General features: G+C 35.4%; 1 protein-coding gene across 1 annotated transcript in view; it reads right to left on the minus strand.

The window, feature by feature from the left end:
• The window catches only part of LOC311083791 (zona pellucida sperm-binding protein 3-like), a gene marked incomplete at its 5' end in the record, with an annotated part of 67,533 nt that overhangs the window by 27,974 nt on the left and 20,847 nt on the right, over positions 1 to 18,712 (minus strand). Inside the window, 3 exons of the mRNA XM_084115535.1 lie at positions 17,849 to 18,026; positions 18,136 to 18,239; positions 18,337 to 18,452. Coding sequence (XP_083971661.1) covers positions 17,849 to 18,026; positions 18,136 to 18,239; positions 18,337 to 18,452 — 398 coding nt within the window. The remainder of the gene's footprint in view (positions 1 to 17,848; positions 18,027 to 18,135; positions 18,240 to 18,336; positions 18,453 to 18,712) is intronic.

An 18,712-nucleotide genomic window follows, 5' to 3' on the forward strand; every position in this document is an offset into this window, starting at 1 on the left:
CAACAAGTAGGACCAGTTCAAACGAAGAGCTGTGTGGATGTTTGATATTAAGATCAAACAAATTTTAATCCTTGGAAACTAGGCCAGTGTAATAAGAAAGAAGTGTGATAAGAGCTAAAATAAGTATTTGGATGAATAAAGGAAAATACGAGAGTTAAAAACACATAGGGCAACATATTTGGCATGGAATTGGTTGAACAGGAGAAATGCTACGCAGCTAAAAATTAGTTTGGAACTGAATAAAACTATTCTGTGGATATGGCGAAAGAAACTGAAAATACAGAGGGTTAAATATAATTAACATGAAAGAGTTATGGGAAATAGATAAACAAAAAGAAACTGGGGTATATTTAATTAAGATGGAACTAAATAAATCCTTGAAAATGGAAAAGGAGATCAGAAGTCACTACGAGAACAAAATGATGATAATTGACGATTGTGTTCGTAAATTAAGCAGTGAAAGGAATCATGAGAACTAGAGGTCAACCGATATCGGTATTGATAGGTGATTGGTTGAACTACCGTTATCAGGAAATATACATACCAACAGTTTTTTCCAGGTTGCGTCCGTTGCTGGAGCGGCTGAGAAGAGTGTGGTCATTACACAGAGCGAGATCGCTGAGAAGAGACTGCTGGCATTACACAGAGCGAGAGCGGCCTCTAGAGGCGGAATAAAACTATCATTGGCTGAATTGTTTACATTAACACGAGGCAGCATGGAGAGAACACGCTGCACAGAGAGTGCTGACACTTCAGACGCGCATTTAAAACACAGACAGCAAAACGGTATGAATACAGAACATAAAGTACACATTGCCATATCATTATAAAAGTAATTTGTAGACTAGATGCTGCATTAGCGGAGAAGAAAAACAGAAGTATGTTTGCTGTCGAGGCTGTGAGGACTCTAACATTAGTACCTCGAGCAGTTAAAACAATGAGACAAAAACACACGCAAACCTGACCCAAATGTTTAATGTTGGAATCTATTTGCATTAGTTTATATCCAGCTGGTCACTTGTATGCAATTCGTTAGCCGGTGAAGTTGCATATTTAAAGCTAGTGACGTGATTGCTTTCTCAACATTGATATGTTCATGCAGCCGACAGAAACGAACAAATCAGAAACGCATTCAATTAAAATATTTTATCACTGCAATACATGTTATTTTGATAATCATCATAAGTGTTCTAATATAGAATCAAATAAAGTGAGAGACTATACATTTATGCAATTTTAATGCTCTGGCCTTTGCAGATATTTAAGGATGGCCATCTTTAAGCACAGCAGACACTTTGGATTTATATGAAGGTTAATGTAGAACATTGTGTCCATTGTTAGTTTGTTAATGTCAAAATGCACGAATACATTTTAAATTGAGTTAATTTTTATTTTATCTGTTAACCTTAGTTAATGTACTTTGAACTAACATGAATGATCAAGGTACAATTGTCTTGCTCAAATATTAATACATGCTGAGAGAGATATATATATATATATATATATATATATATATATATATATATATATATATATATATATATATATATATATATATATATATATATATATATATAGTTCAAATTACAGGGGGTACCCCCAAAAGGACCGAAATATATATATATATATATATATATATATATATATATATATATATATATATATATATATATATATATATATATATATATATATATATAGTTCAAATTACAGGGGGTACCCCCAAAAGGACCGAAATATCAGTTTTGGGGGGGTCAGATCATTTTTCTGATATTGTGAAAAAATATAATTACAGTTACAATACAAGTCAACTCCTATTTTCACTGTAGGAACATTTTAATGTAAAGCGATTTCAGACACCCCTATTCTCAATATATATGATGCCACTTGGAAATATTATAAGGAAACATGGAATTAGTTTCCATTGTTATGCTGATGACACTCAAATCTATATTACATCACGGCTGGATGAAAACGCTAAATTATCCAAATTGACAGAGTGTGTTAAAGATATAAAAGATTGGATGACGCGTAATTTTCTTTTATTAAATCCAGACAAGACAGCGGTAATACTTATCGGTTCAAATAACCGCCCACAAAACCTCTTACAATACAACTTTAACATTGTAGGATGTCCTGTTACTTTATCCTCTACAGTAAAAGACCTGGGTGTTATACTCGACTGTAACCTGTCTTTTGAAAATCATATTTCATATGTTACAAAAACAGCCTTTTTTCACCTAAGAAACATTGCTAAGCTACGTAATATCCTATCAGTTTCTGATGCAGAAAAGCTAGTTCATGCATTCATGACCTCGAGACTAGATTACTGTAATGCTTTATTAGCTGGTTGTCCTGCATCCTCAAACAAGCTACAGTTAGTCCAAAATGCAGCCGCTAGAGTTCTTACTAGATCAAGAAAATATGATCATATAACACTGATTTTATCATCACTGCATTGGTTACCTATAAAGTTCCGTATTATTTACAAGGTATTGCTACTGACTTATAAAGCCCTAAACGGCTTAGCTCCAGTCTATTTAACGGATCTTCTATCGCCCTATAATCCATCGCGCTCTTTAAGATCAATAAATTCGAGGCTTTTGGTCATACCTAGGATATCCAGATCAACCAAAGGAGGGAGAGCATTTTCACATTTAGCTCCAAAACTCTGGAATAGCCTTCCTGATACTGTTCGTTGCTCAGACTCGCTCTCCCAGTTTAAAACTAGATTAAAGACGCATCTTTTCGGCCAGGCATTCATATAATATTTTTAATCTTACAGTTCAAACTACAATCCGGCCTCTAGTTCATAAATGCCAGAGGAGAACTGGCCCCCGACTGAGCCTGGGTTCTCCCAAGGTTTTTTTTTTTTCTCCATTAGGTCACCTGATGGAGTTTTAGGACACCATTAGGTCACTTGGAGTTTTTCGGTTCCTTGCCACTGTTGCCTTTGGCTTGCTCAGTTGGGGATATTTAATTTTATTTTATCAATCAATAAATTCCACTAGAAACAAACCTTGTTGTATTATTTTAATTTAATACTGTGAAGCTGCTTTGATACAATCTGTATTGTGAAAAGCGCTATACAAATATACTTGACTTGACTATTGTGGACCGTACCATTTTTAACCACCTTGGCTAGAAGCAACGGAGATAGAGAACGACTTCAACTTCTCAAGCAAGTGCCAACGTTGAATGACAAAACGCTAGTTTCATAAAGTATCATTCTTTTCAACATTCCTTATTTGTATATTCAAAAATATTTAAAATAATCTAATTTAATACAGTTATAATTTTTCAATGTAAATTATTTAATTTTATTGGTAACAGCCTAGTGTCTAATTATTTTAATTGAATATATTTATCAAATTTAAGAATTTGAAATGAAAGATGGAGCATACATTTAATAAAATTAGGGGAAAATGCTCTTTATAAAAGGTACAAAAAATTATTCTGAGTGTTTTCAAATAGTGATGTAATGAAACATTGACAATTTAAGCTTGAGTAAAGCCTCTGTTTAGGCTATTAAGGAAATGTAATTTTGCCAAAAGAAGAACTTTTATTTTAAATAAATGTTCATTTTAAATCAGCCTACTTCAGTGTGATATGTTACCATATTATCATGCTTAACACTAATTGTAATGTGATGATCAGATGCAGATATCTAAATCAAAGAATATAGGCGGTTTGCGGGTGGATTATTTATTTTTAATAGTGGATTCGGGTGACTCAAAGTGCACCAGATTAATGAATTTATCTTTAAAATGTACAAAATTGTCTGTGCATGCCCCCGGACAACCCTAGAGATACCAAGCTCTACCAACAACAAAAAAAAGTAACATTAGGCTATATGATGACCTACAAAAAAACACATTTAATTATCTTATTATTAAAATACATTATTATGATTTTACTACCTCCGCCTCATTTTGAGCCAGGAAAAACCCTGAAATAGGCAATAGGCTTCTTGTAAAGGTATTACTTTTACTAGTAATTAGAATGGTATTTCAGTGCACTTAACTTCTAACTTTTGGGAGTTGATCAAAACAGTTCTCTTTTGGATATATAACAACAATGAGATATTCTGTAGCCTACTGATTATCAGTTTGTCACATGTTTATATATATATATATATATATATATATATATATTATGGGGGGCCAAACAGGAAATAATTCTATGTAAATCCGAATATATAGTTAAAACTCTGAATATATTGTAAATCCTGAATATATAAATGTAACCCTGAATATAGTTATAACTCTGAATATATAAATGTAAATCTGAATATATAAATGTAAATCCCGAATTTATAGTTATAACTCTGAATATATAAATGTAACTGAATATATAGTTATAACTCTGAATATATAAATGTAAATCCTGAATATATAGTTATAACTCTGAATATATAAATGTAAATCTGAATATATAAATGTAAATCCCGAATATATAGTTAAAACTCTGAATATATAAATGTAATTCTGAATATATAGTTATAACTCTGAATATATAAATGTAAATCTGAATATATAAATGTAAATCCGAATATATATAGTTAAAACTCTGAATATATATTTGTAAATCCTGAATATATATTTGTAAATCCTGAATATATAAATGTAACCCTGAATATAGTTATAACTCTGAATATATAAATGTAAATCTGAATATATAAATGTAAATCCTGAATATATAGTTATAACTCTGAATATATAAATGTAAATCTGAATATACAGTTATAACTCTGAATGTATAAATGTAAATCCCGAATATATAAATGTAACCCTGAATATATAGTTATAACTCTGAATATATAAATGTAAATCCTGAATATATAGTTATAACTCTGAATATATAAATGTAAATCCTGAATATATAGTTATAACTCTGAATATATAAATGTAAATCCTGAATATATAGTTATAACTCTGAATATATAAATGTAAATCTGAATATATAAATGTAAATCCTTAATATATAGTTAAAACTCTGAATATATAAATGTAATCCTGAATATATAGTTATAACTCTGAATATATAAATGTAAATCCTGAATATATAGTTATAACTCTGAATATATAAATGTAAATCCTGAATATATAGTTATAACTCAGCATGTGAGCTCCGCTCAATATTCCACTCTATGCCAATGTGCTCCACTCAATCTCTCACGGCCCAAGCGCTCAAATCCCGCTCCGATATGAAATCTCAGTGTAACGTAGGCTACTGTACTATAGCCTTTGTTGATTATTTTTAAGGCATTGTTGGGGGCATTTACCATTTTGCATAGGTGGCCTCAGCACATTGTTTGTGTGATAATAGGCCATTCTTTAAACTTTATTAGTTTCAGAAAGATTCTCGCGGATACAGAGACAGTTGAAACAAAGGCAGATCTTTATTTTACAAAAGCACAAGGTTTTGGTGTTATTGTGAATGTACACAAATAAAAGTAGACCCTTTGTAGTTGTCTTACACACTGATCTGTATGGCCAAAAATGGACGGAGTTTCTTCCGCTGTCATTAAAGAAAAAAATCCATCAGAACGCGCTGGCGCGTTCGTTGTACAGGGTTAGAGAAAAGCTTATTTAGTTTCATATTTATGTTTAAATAATATGCTGGGCTGCATTTCCCGAAAACCTTCTTTACGCTATCATTCTTAAGTTATAACTCAGGCTTTACCTTAACATTAATAAGTGTTTCCCGAAACGTTCTTAGTTAAGAATACCTTCTGTAAGTCATTCGTTCGTATGGTTGGTCTGGAGCACTCTTAGCTATACCTTATCACTATTGACAGTTCATTACGATAGTGGCCACCACTGTTTCTTTACATCTCAGTCTATACGAATATAATTCTGCTAATTGAAGTGTTTTCATGCAAAGAACATTGTCATTACACTGATGTGATTTTATGTTGTTATTAATTATATTATCCAAAGTTTTATCAACTGGCAAACCGTTAGGCAGTAGATTAGCTATAGGAGTATGTTTAACCTCTTAAACTCTGAGACCATTTTGAGGGATTTCCGTCTGGATTTGGCCTACCCAAATTGAAAAGCTTCCCATACCCACATACAGTGGTCTAAATACACAATTTTGGTGTCATTTTAAAGGAAACCCTTTGAAGTTTCATAAACCACTGCTAATAGTGATAAACATGCAAGCAGGGCCGGCGCGCGGCGTGCCTATAGGCGAACTAGGCAGCCGCCTATAGGGCGGCAAGAATAAAATATTTTTTCCCCCCATTTAATTTATTTAATTATTATCATTTATAAAAAAAAAAAAAAAAAAAAAATTATATATATATATATATATATATATATATATATATATATATATATATATATATATATATATATATATATATATAAAATTTTTTTTTTTTTTTTTGGACATTCGTTTGAATTATTGCACTTCCATCATCAAGTTAACACCCCATTAGTTATTCTACATCTAAATTAACTTTCCTTCATTCTAGTAGCCTACCACAGCAACCCCATCCCGCCCCACATCGCCATCGGTCTACATGAAAAACTCCCTGATGTACATCCAAAAATATCATCAAAACGGAAAAAAAAAGAAAAGAAAAAAATCCGTACATGAATACAAAAGATGACTACTTTTACTGCTGGTGATGGCTAATGATTTTAAAGCCCGACACGCGCTTCTGAAAGGTCAACCGCGCCAGCGCGTTCTGATGGATTTTTCTTTAATGACAGCGGAAGAAACTCCGTAAATTTTTGGCCATACAGATTAGTGTGTAAGACAACTACAAAGGGTCTACTTTTATTTGTGTACATTCACAATAACACCAAAACCTTGTGCTTTTGTAAAATAAAGATCTGCCTTTGTTTCAACTGTCTCTGTATCCGCGAGAATCTTTCTGAAACTAATAAAGTTTAAAGAATGGCCTATTATCACACAAACAATGTGCTGAGGCCACCTATGCAAAATGGTAAATGCCCCCAACAATGCCTTAAAAATAATCAACAAAGGCTATAGTACAGTAGCCTACGTTACACTGAGATTTCATGTCGGAGCGGGATTTGAGCGCTTGGGCCGTGAGAGATTGAGTGGAGCAGATTGGCATAGAGCGGAATATTGAGCGGAGCTCACATGCTGAGTTATAACTATATATTCGGGATTTACATTTATATATTCAGATTTACATTTATATATTCAGAGTTATAACTATATATATTCAGGGTTACATTTATATATTCAGGATTTACATTTATATATTCCGAGTTTTAACTATATTATTCGGGATTTACATTTATATATTCAGAGTTATAACTGTATATTCAGATTTACATTTATATATTCAGAGTTATAACTATATATTCAGGATTTACATTTATATATTCAGATTTACATTTATATATTCAGAGTTATAACTATATATTCAGGATTTACATTTATATATTCAGAGTTATAACTATATTCAGGGTTACATTTATATATTCAGGATTTACAAATATATATTCAGAGTTTTAACTATATATTCGGATTTACATTTATATATTCAGATTTACATTTATATATTCAGAGTTATAACTATATATTCAGGATTTACATTTATATATTCAGAGTTATAACTATATATTCAGAATTACATTTATATATTCAGAGTTTTAACTATATATTCAGGATTTACATTTATATATTCAGAGTTTTAACTATATATTCGGATTTACATTTATATATTCAGATTTACATTTATATATTCAGAGTTATAACTATATATTCAGGATTTACATTTATATATTCAGAGTTATAACTATATATTCAGAATTACATTTATATATTCAGAGTTTTAACTATATATATTCGGGATTTACATTTATATATTCAGAGTTTTAACTATATATTCAGGATTTACATTTATATATTCAGATTTACATTTATATATTCAGAGTTATAACTATATATTCAGGATTTACATTTATATATTCAGAGTTATAACTATATATTCAGAGTTACATTTATATATTCAGAGTTATAACTATAAATTCGGGATTTACATTTATATATTCAGATTTACATTTATATATTCAGAGTTATAACTATATATTAAGGGTTACATTTATATATTCAGGATTTACAACTATATATTCAGAGTTTTAACTATATATTCGGATTTACATAGAATTATTTCCTGTTTGGCCCCCCATAATTTATACACATATACATATATATATATATATATATATATATATATATATATATATATATATATAAATATAAATATAATGCATACAGTTCATGAAAGCTAGCCAATACATCCTTGTTAACAAATGGGACTTGCAAAGTGTTACCTATGAAATTGACCTATGTTTCTAGGTTATAGCTAAGCCTGTAATATTTTAATGTTTAAATTACTTTCTGTAGAATTCGTTCTTTAGAACTTGTCATTTTAATATATTCATATTTATATATTTATGTAATTTAGCACATTTCAGTTCAGCACTGTTTTACTTGGAGTGTTATTTTTTTTAATCCAGTATCCATTTAAAAAAATATCGGTCGATTAATCGTTATCGCCACGTACAATCAAACCTAAACATCGGTAAAATCCACTATCGGTCGACCTCTAATGAGAACAGATTTTTGTTTCAACAAGAACGATAATGATTTTTCATACTATAGTTTTTGTGACAAGAGAAGAGTTGGCAGACTGTGATAACTTGTTGACAGGGTTGACAGTTGACAGGGCGAGACTCGTTCACGGGAAATCGAACGAATGAAAGTCGGCATGACAAAGCTTAAAAACGCAGATGGGAAATATAGAATGAATGTAATATTTCATAATGGTGCCATAATAGGCTTGCCAGGGAAAGAATGCGGCGAACTAGTTAAAAAATGTTCTATGGGACACGATCATATAACAATTAACCAAACGCTGTCTATCCTGGTCTACTGGAATTGTACCATTGCCATGGACATTCTCAAGAGATAACCGGTCAAATGCTGTCTATCCTTTGCTACTGGTCTACTGGAATAGTACTAGGGATGTCCCGATACCACTTTTTGCAGAACGAGTCCGATACCGATACTTTCATTTTTGGTACTCGCCCATACCGTAACTGATCCCTGAATTTTCACTGCATTTGTAATTTTTAAATGTATTAATAGATAAACCAAAAGAATATAAATCATATTAGTTGGCTTAATTTGTTCATCAAATATATATTTCTTTCAGTTATTTTCATGCTTAATTAAGCCTGCTAAAATGCATTGTATGAGCTTCTGTTACTGTCACTGTTCATTCTATTGGTCTATCATATTTTATCTTTCATTTAATAGCCACAGCACATATTTAGAGCTGCTTCAGCAGGGCTCAGTGCTGAGGATCGGGTCAGCGGTTCAAATGTTTGTCAAAACCAGTGAAATATCAATTATTTAATCCAATTTTGATACTACAACAAAAACTACCAGCCTAATTAATGTGAATCTAAAACAAGTAAGCAGTCAGTAACAAAATAAGAACAAACAATTGAATTACAAATAGGACAAATAAATACAATAGAACAAAGAAAGGCTACAAATGAAATAAACAGTGTTTTTAAAGTTTTTCAGGTAGATCCTAACAGGTACATAAATTTGAATAAAGTAATCAAATGTGAAAAAAAGCATATTCATTACTGTATAAATTATATATAGATAGATATTTTTGTAAAGTTGAAAAGGGTAGCCTATTTAGTCAAGAGCAGTGAGTATTTATTTGTCCTTTGTTTGATTAACATTAAAACACAGAAGCAGGTTTATCAAACTGCTGCCCCTTTAAGACCGAACACACGGACCACATTTGAACATGGCTACGTTCATTTGAGATAACCGACTTTGTTTACTATAGGATACTCGCCAAGATGGGCGTTATTACATAATTTTGTGTGAATTCGTCCGTACAAGCGCAAGACGTGAAAGACAATTTAATTCAGTATTCGCGCGCTGAGACGCTGGTTTGCGGGGCGCATGCTTTGGATGTTTGCGTTCATGGAACTTCTTGACCTGCACACGTCCTGTAATAATGTAGGGAACCACTCGTTATACTTAAATCAGGTAACCGTTCATGTTTTACTTTACTTATACGATTTAGTTTTCATCCAAATAACATGTGCTGAGTGAACGATCAGCAATCAAGAGCATTCAACAGAAGTGCGCTCGCTCGCTCTCTCGTCAGTTAACGTTAATAATAAGCTACATGCCTCGTTTTATTTTCTTTGCCATTGACATCCGACTGAAACTTTCCACTGATGTCTGTTTAAAGGGATGTGCTCGCAAAATGTACGTAGTATCGGTGCGTGGTATCTGCAAATTTTTATGAGTACGAGTATATGAGGGCAGTATCGGCCGATCCCAGTATCGGTATCGGGCCATCCCTAAATAGTACCATTGCCATGGACATTCTCAAGAGATAACCAGTCAGAGGCATACGTTATGTCTTACGGGCCTGGAGGAGTTATTAGGACAGTAAATAAGACGCAGTGGAAAGTGTTTCATATGCTGGCCCGAATAGATGAAAACCTATTTTTTAGATCTGACAGAGGAAGAAAGCCCTTTTAAATTGGATAATCCAGAGAACTTTGCTATTGATAACCTAGGACATGTGATTTCTAAAAAAAGATTGGAAAAGGATCTGGTGTAAAGGTTTAGACAAAATAGTTACCTTGGAATGGATTGGATAAAGAATAGCATTTGTAAAACTAGAATCGAAATTATTGGAGCAGATAGTTTTCCTTGTTGGTATGACGAACCGAAAGCATTTTGATACGAGAATACAAGGAGTGGTCAATGCGACAACATCTGTAATTAACTTGATTAACTGTAATTAAATTAACCAATGGATTATAGATTTATTCAATATTATAGGTTTAATCAAATTAGGATGGTATACCTTAAACTGCATAATGGGAATTTTAGGACTAGTGTTAATTTTCATTATGATTAAATGCGCATGTTCTAGGAAGACACATTTGTTCAAAAACTGAAAACAGACCAATTGTCTAAGGCCTCATTTACACTGCAGGTCTTGATGCCCAATTCTGATTTGTTACCTTTATCCGATTTTTTTTGACCATCCATTTACACGTTCTTTCAACTGTGACCCATATCCGGTTCATGCGTTTACACTTGCCATACTATCTGAAACATCGCACATGCTTAAAGGGTTAAATTCTCTTGCACAGATGGACAAACGCGAAATATGCTTGATGCTAGCTCTGCAATATAAGCAAAGTTCGCCAAACATCACCATGATTTTGAGGCGGAGGAGGACGAAAAGTGCCACCATTGCAGCGTGCGCATATGCTTCAGTTATTGTGTGCAAGAGAGATCTCAGGACTGGCAGGAGCATATTCTATTTAAATATTGGCTTTAACGAGGAGCAGTGGGTCCTAAATTATAGGATGAGCAAGCCAACCTTTGATATGTTGTGTCAACGTTTGTCCACATTACTCTCCTACGATGACAACGTTTCCATCCCGCAGATGCGCGTCAGGGTTTCTCTTGACATTAAACCATGGAGACGTTGCCTAATGCCTCAGAAAATCCGATCTCCCCGTTTACATGACAGTCGCATTGGCACATATCGGATTTCCACATATGAATGAGGCCTGAAACCGATCTCAAAATATCCGAATGCATGCGTTTTGTTCCTGTTTACACTGTCATAGAACACATCCGATCTGTGTCACATATGAGCAAAAAATAAATACATAAATAAAAATATCGGAATTGGGTCACATTTCACTGACAGTGTAACCGAGGCCTGAATTAGAGCAGTTAGTAGATTTGCAGAGCTCACAGGCTAAGCATAAAAAAAGCTCGTCTGAAAAGCCTCCGGAAACGGGGGTGACAATGATCTCTGCCTAGATGAATAGAACATTGACAGGCGGAGTTACAGGAGAAATGTATTATCTGCATTATAACAAAAGTGAAAAAGGAAGTTAACCACTTTCTGCCACAGCAAATAGCGGATAGTAACTTAAGGGGAAATTGTTCTCGTTTCATCAAGAAAATCCTTAATTTCCAAACAAGTCCAGAGATAAAATTGATCTAGCATTAATATGGTATCCAACGGGACTGAAAATGAAATTTCATTGGGAGCTACCAACAGGACTGAGGGTCTCGCAGAAGCCTACAGTAACTCGTGGGTGCAGGTCAGTGAATTCAGGGGATATTTTATCTGGGTTCTTTTGAATTAATTCAATAAAATCTCTGTTGGCATTTGTTGATTTCTGCTCTTCAAAATTGGGAGAATTTTCATAATTGGCAAATTGATTTTGGTTTGCTCTGTGATGGTTACTTCGGACGGGTGGTCTAGACGAATTGATGGTAACAGACGTAACTCTGAAATTAATGAAGAAAACCGAAATCAATCTGGTGCGAAATCAATAAATCATGGTCATAACAGTGGGAACAATGACCCTAAGGGTTTTTATTTTGGGCATTATTGTATCTAGTGAAAATGTGATATGGCTGGGAGTTCTTATGCATAGATGGAATACAATGAAGAAGCCAATAGAACAATGTAAAGAATGTTCGATAACTTGTGGAATCTGATTCAATGTCTGCCTAAATTTCAGGAGCTGCTATGACAGATTGAAATTTTGGAGAATTAACAGTAGGGGGAACGGAACTCCCCTTTCTCTATTAAGGAGACAACAGAAGGGAATTGATATGTGACAAATGTAATAGAATAGTATATCAGGTGTACTTTCACCTACTTGGTCAAACATGGTGTGGATTTTGCATTAATAAACCAAATGTGTGAAGTATTTGAATATGTGCTTTTTGCAAGCTTGTGCGAAATAAGGACCAGTATGAGTCCAATTATTTACCTTATAAGGGAATGGCTGCACTATAATGATTTAAGATGGCCCTATAACGAGAATGGTATAAAAGGCTTCCTTGCCTGCTTCTCAGGGCAGCATTTCGGGTGAAGACTTGTACGCATTTGTTATTTTTGCCTTTGGAATTTTGTCTTTGTATTATTCTGAACTTTTTAATAAAACAAAATCATGTTGTGGTGATTCAAACTTTTTAAACAAGTCTGAGTAATTTCCCCCTAGTATTATTTAATGATTTTTGTAGTGGAATCTTAATATTAGCAAACACCCAGTGCATCCAAATCGTGGATTGAGCTGGTTATGAGGCACCGCCGAGGACCCTGAATCAACATCTAACATCTTTAATCGACAGGTAAGGGCAATATTTTGATTGCAGCAGATTATGGGAATGTTTTAGAATGACTTAGAAGTTACAGCGGTATAAAAACACAACAATAGGCATATATATACATACATACATACATGTATGTATATATTTCTAACAAGTGTTTTCGCTCTGTTTGATGTTCTGTACTGATACCCATCGACAGTGAGCTAAAGACTTGGGTTGTTTAAAAAAAAAAAAAAAAAAAAAAAAAAGGGAAAAAGTGACAGCTAAGCAAAAAAGGTTGGAAGCAGTGAGTGTCTCCACCACTAAGAGACATAAGGAGAGTTCTTCAGCCAATAAAATTGAGGTTTTGACCTCAGTTTGCCCAGATTAAGTCCTTAATACTAAATCTTCAACAGAGGGAGGCACAATCACCGATCCCAGTAGGGAATTACCCATTATTTAGGATGTGCTGTCCATGGCAGCCTCTCAAAACCAGTTCTGCGGAAGGACAACAAAATTCTTATCGGAAATCCACTCTCAGTTCTCTCATGATGACTCTCAGAACCACGGCACATGGTTCAAGGGAAGGAGTAGAATCTGAATAGGATGTAGAGACAAGCCCTCCAGATTGCATTGGCACGCTTAAGCCTGGACACTGCCCTTACAGTGGCAGCTCCCACCAGTGTCTTTTCAGAGGGACTGCAAGACCGTCTGCGCTAAGCATTCCCCCATCCAAAGATTATACTGAGGAGCTACAGTGCTGGGCTAATCTCAAGTCACTTACTCATACCACGGCAAGCACGGGGGTGCCCAAAACCCGAAGCGATGTGTCATTGCAAGCATTCGCATTCATGTCAAGAGAATTGGGTAGACTCATGTCAACACTCACTCAAACACACCGCCAAGTCTGTCTGGCACAGTCTCCACTATCAGAAGCCACTTCGTGACCTCCCCGGAGTCCAAGGCCAACTGTTTGGACCAGCGGCAAACTCTGGAATGCGCCATTTAGACATAAGACCAGACAGCAGCTGGCAGACCTAATAAGAACTCCCTCACAATTTAGACAAGGGTATGGGGGACAGTATCCTACTCGCTCTCAACCTTTAGTTCATTCACGTGCTGCTCATAGGAGCCAGTCAAGGCAACTAGATCAACCTGTGCAGTACCCTAGAGCACGAGGACAACAATTCATTCGGGCTCCAAGGGGCAGGGCATCAGGTCAGCTCCACGCATTGTCAACCAATACGTCCTGTATGCGTTGGAATGGGGATGGAACAATGGTGACATTGTGGCCTAACCCCTCATTCCTACCCAAAAGACTCTCAACATAATTTAGGAATCAACCAATTGAGTTGGAAGCACTCAATTGTTCTATACCTGACAGACAAAATGGCAATCAAACTGACAGATTATGTCCAGTGCGAGCCCTTCTGGGCTATCTGAAAGCCTCAGGGAAACTGCTCCAGTCAGACCAACTCTTTCTCTGCTACGGCGGGCCAAGAAAAAGGGTAGCCTCTGTTAAAACAGAGGTAGTCACACTGGGTGGTGGAAGTCATTGTCCAGGCATACAAGGCCAACAACCTTACACTGGCAGCCGACATAAGATGCCATTCAACAAGAAGTATCTTGGGCAGCATTAATAGGTGTCCCTCTAATGAACGTGTGCAGAGGCTTATAGGTCATCCACTGATCCCTTCTCCAGATACTACAGAGTTAAAGTGGCAGCCGCTGGTGCTATGGAAGCGGCAGTCCTGTTGGATCCCTCAACTTCTGCTTAAGATTAGGAGTAGCCTCCCAGTGACCTAGTTGTTATGAGCCATCCAGTGGGAAGCACTGCCTCTGGTGGTCAGTAAGAATGAAATAGAACGAGAGTTATGCTTGTAACTACAGTTCTACGAGTTCTGGATGACCGCAAGAGAACCCTGTCACTCAGAGTCTCGCAAGAAGATTCTGTAGAGTTCCCACAGTTTGTGGGATGTCACAGGGTTAAATAGAGGGGATCCCCATGACATTCCTGGTCATGTGATGACTTTGTTGTTACTAGACTCAACCTGTGCATGAGCAGGAGAGATAATATTCAGAGGGAATCACTGCCTCTGGCGGTCATCCAGAACTCATAGAACCGTACATGCGCAACTAAATTTTTTGCGTCATCGCTTAATGACGTCACTAGAACTTATTTCTAATAACTATGGTATGCCACATTAAAACATTCAAATAAAGCCATGTGTGAACGCATATTGCTGATTACCACCTTTCATTCACTTAAGTTAAATGGTGTTTGTTGTCATTGTTTCCTTCTGTGATCCTGCATCTTGGATAAGTTTACTAGATTTTGCACCCAAAGCACACACTACATAGGCTACATTGATGCACAAATGCAGATAAGTTCTACATGTCTAAAGTCATATATACTTATAAACTATTATTTAGCTTAAATTGTAAAACTGTTATGTTGTCCACAATGGTAGGTTTTGAGTGCTGTTTGGTCTACGATAGCAGATGCATATGTGAGGAACATTGTCTTATTTATTTTTTTATTTTAAATAAAATGTTTTTTATTTTTTACTTTTTTCTTTCTATAATACAATAATTCTGAAGGAAAATGCACCTAGAGCCTACAGTTTCTATAGTAATGAACACAACACCCTCACGCAATTGATTGACAAATAAGCCCCGCACTCTTATTGCAGTGTAGTTAATATTGTGTTTTTTTTCAGTGAAGAGTTTGCCTGGTATATTCTGTGCAATAGCACACAGTTAAAGTAAACTTCGTCATTTAACTGAACTGTGCACATTTCCATGCAATAAATGCACATCCTTAAATGAGGTGCTTTTATTAATTTATTTAAATGTATTTATTTATTTAGCATTTATTTACTACTGGGCTATGGGCCATTTCAGGAGCATCCTTAGTTACAATTTGTGTATTAATTTTACAAGTTATTGAAATGTATCTTCATTTTACAAATAAAGCTTCACAGAAGAATACTTTCTACATCCTTCTATCCTGTGACTATGTTCCTTTAATCTTTCGTTTTAATTCTTGGAATCGATTCCTATTCTGGACTCAATGGAGTTGATTCTAGAACTAGGAATCATAATTATTCCAAAAGTTTCAGAATCCAACAGTCCAACCCGTATATCGCTGGAATTTAGGTATGGTAATTTATAGGTAATAATTAGTTATTTTTTTAGTTAATCTCTCTAAATCCCGCCTTTCCGCAAGCTACTCTGCTTTGATTGGGCAGATCAGCTCAGTCTGTTGTGATTGGTTTACCGCGTACAGTGCGCACGTCGAAAACAAAAATGCCCATTGCCATAATGTCAGGTCTGCGTGTCCTGAGGCTTCCTACACCGTAAACTAAACACAGTAACGAACAATGACGTCGATTTTACCATATCAATGAGAGCGTGATGATGAAACACTGGAAGAACTAGTTATTCAACCCGAACCTCCATCTCAAGGACTACTCGAGCAGGACGTTTCTCAGTGATACACTATTCAGTTTGAGGTACATTATGAAATGTTGCAACTGTAATTCCTCACCATCAGCATTAACAAGTGCATGCCCATCAACAAACCGATTATTTTACTTGTACTAATTTATTTACAGAGAATATTTGTAATATATTGAGGTGAACACGTGGAAACTGATTCAATAACAGTGCATGTATGCAATGTATTAGCCGAGCTCTAGCGTGACTGATGTGAATGACTGATGTAACAAACGTTGGTAAAACAAATCTCGCTCCATTCTTAATCTTTCCTCAAATGTGAGAATGACAATCTGCATTAATAGACACAGTTATAGGTGGCCCACAAACTGATTAGCAGAAGTATTTAAGTAAGAGTGATAACGTGAGTTAGCAGGAGCAGCCAGTTAGCAAGAGACCTACACAATATAAAACTCAAAACTAAGTATTTTGAACACCATCTTTCAAGAGCAAGCGGTTTGCGAATCCTGCATTGATCTCCGAGATTTGAGAAGCAGTCGTCAGTAAAATAAAGGGAACACAGCAAAAGTTTAGGATTATACTGCTGTGATATCGTGGTAAAGATAAATTTTAACCACCGATTCTTCACATGCTCGTCCTTGGGCAGTGAAAAGAAACTGTCTTAACCTTCACATTGTAGAGCACAGCGTCTTCTCGACATGATGCCATCCAGTATCCACAGGAATCAGCTGTAGGTTTGAGGTTCAAGTTTCCATGGTGTCTGTGCGCGCAATAAGTGTGCGGGCAATATGCTAATGTTTCGTCTTTACGTCAGAACAGAACGGCTTATGACTCATTTGAAAAACAATTCATTTAATTGACTCAGAGTCGACTCTTAATTTTGAAAGACAACTTTATATAAGGTGAACTTTCAGATTTAAAACTTTGCAGGATGTTTTCATTCACTTAGAGCTATGTTACACTACAAGAAAGGTCATTTTCAAAAATCCATAATAGGAATAGGGGCCCTTTAATGGCGGTCTTGCACGCAATTCTCAAAACACCCACAAGCTGGCCATTTATCAGTCGAAGACACACCAACTAGACTACATTTAGAGTGAGAGGTGCTGGCCTTCACAAAACTCTGAGGCTACAGAGGTTGCCAGGACATTTCTATGCAGTTGCTAAGATTTGTGAAAAATTGAAGACAAAAAAACAAAAACAAAGCCCTAATGAATGTACCCACCCATGATTTTCAATAACCGTGTATCTGGGGACAGAGTTGATATCTGGAGTCACTGTGGCAACACAGCTCTCAAAATATATGCGGAGGTTAATGTGATGACCCAGACGAACTGAGGCTTCCATGTTTATGATGTCACCCAAGAAGTACACCGCAGAGGCTCGCTCAGAGCGCCAATCACCTGCACCAGAAGTAATGCAAACCAAGTATGACCATTCTACTTCAGACATTCAGGTAAAGAGTCAAAATAAAGAGTCCTGAAATTACAAACTTGTAAACCCTGCACATACTTGTCATTAGCTTTAGTGAAAACTGCAAGTCCTCCAGTGCAGATTGCGTTGAAACGTAAGGAACCATTGTTGGTTTGATGGAGTTACTGGTAATGTCAAATCTCCTGAGAAACAGAGGACAAAATAAATACCCCATTTTCATACCCATCCCGAAATAGTAGAGGGGAGTAACATGACTTGTTATATACACAGTCCACTTACCTGCTGTAATAACATTCAATAGGAACTACTGCCTGCTCAAGGCGAACCACTCCATCTGAAGAGGGTTGCGGAGTGAAGATAAGGAGGTTGGTGTATATAAGAGAGTCATCTGTAATCTGAACAAAATAAAAGCTCAACTGATTAAAATTTGTTATGATGATGTGGAGATGAACCCAAGCGCAGACAGAATGCACTACACAAGGTTTATTGGGACAAAAACAGAAAACAAAACCCACGAGGGGGCAAAACAAGACAGGATGGACTATTCATGACTGACAACACTAGACTAAGACTCAGACAATAAACTAGACTATAAACTAACAGCTAAGACAGGATCAAACTCTTCTTTCTAGACAAGACTTTCAACAGGTTACTC

The sequence above is a fragment of the Abramis brama genome (assembly GCF_963993115.1).
Source record: "Abramis brama genome assembly, chromosome: 5".
Classification (NCBI taxonomy): Eukaryota; Metazoa; Chordata; class Actinopteri; order Cypriniformes; family Leuciscidae; genus Abramis; species Abramis brama.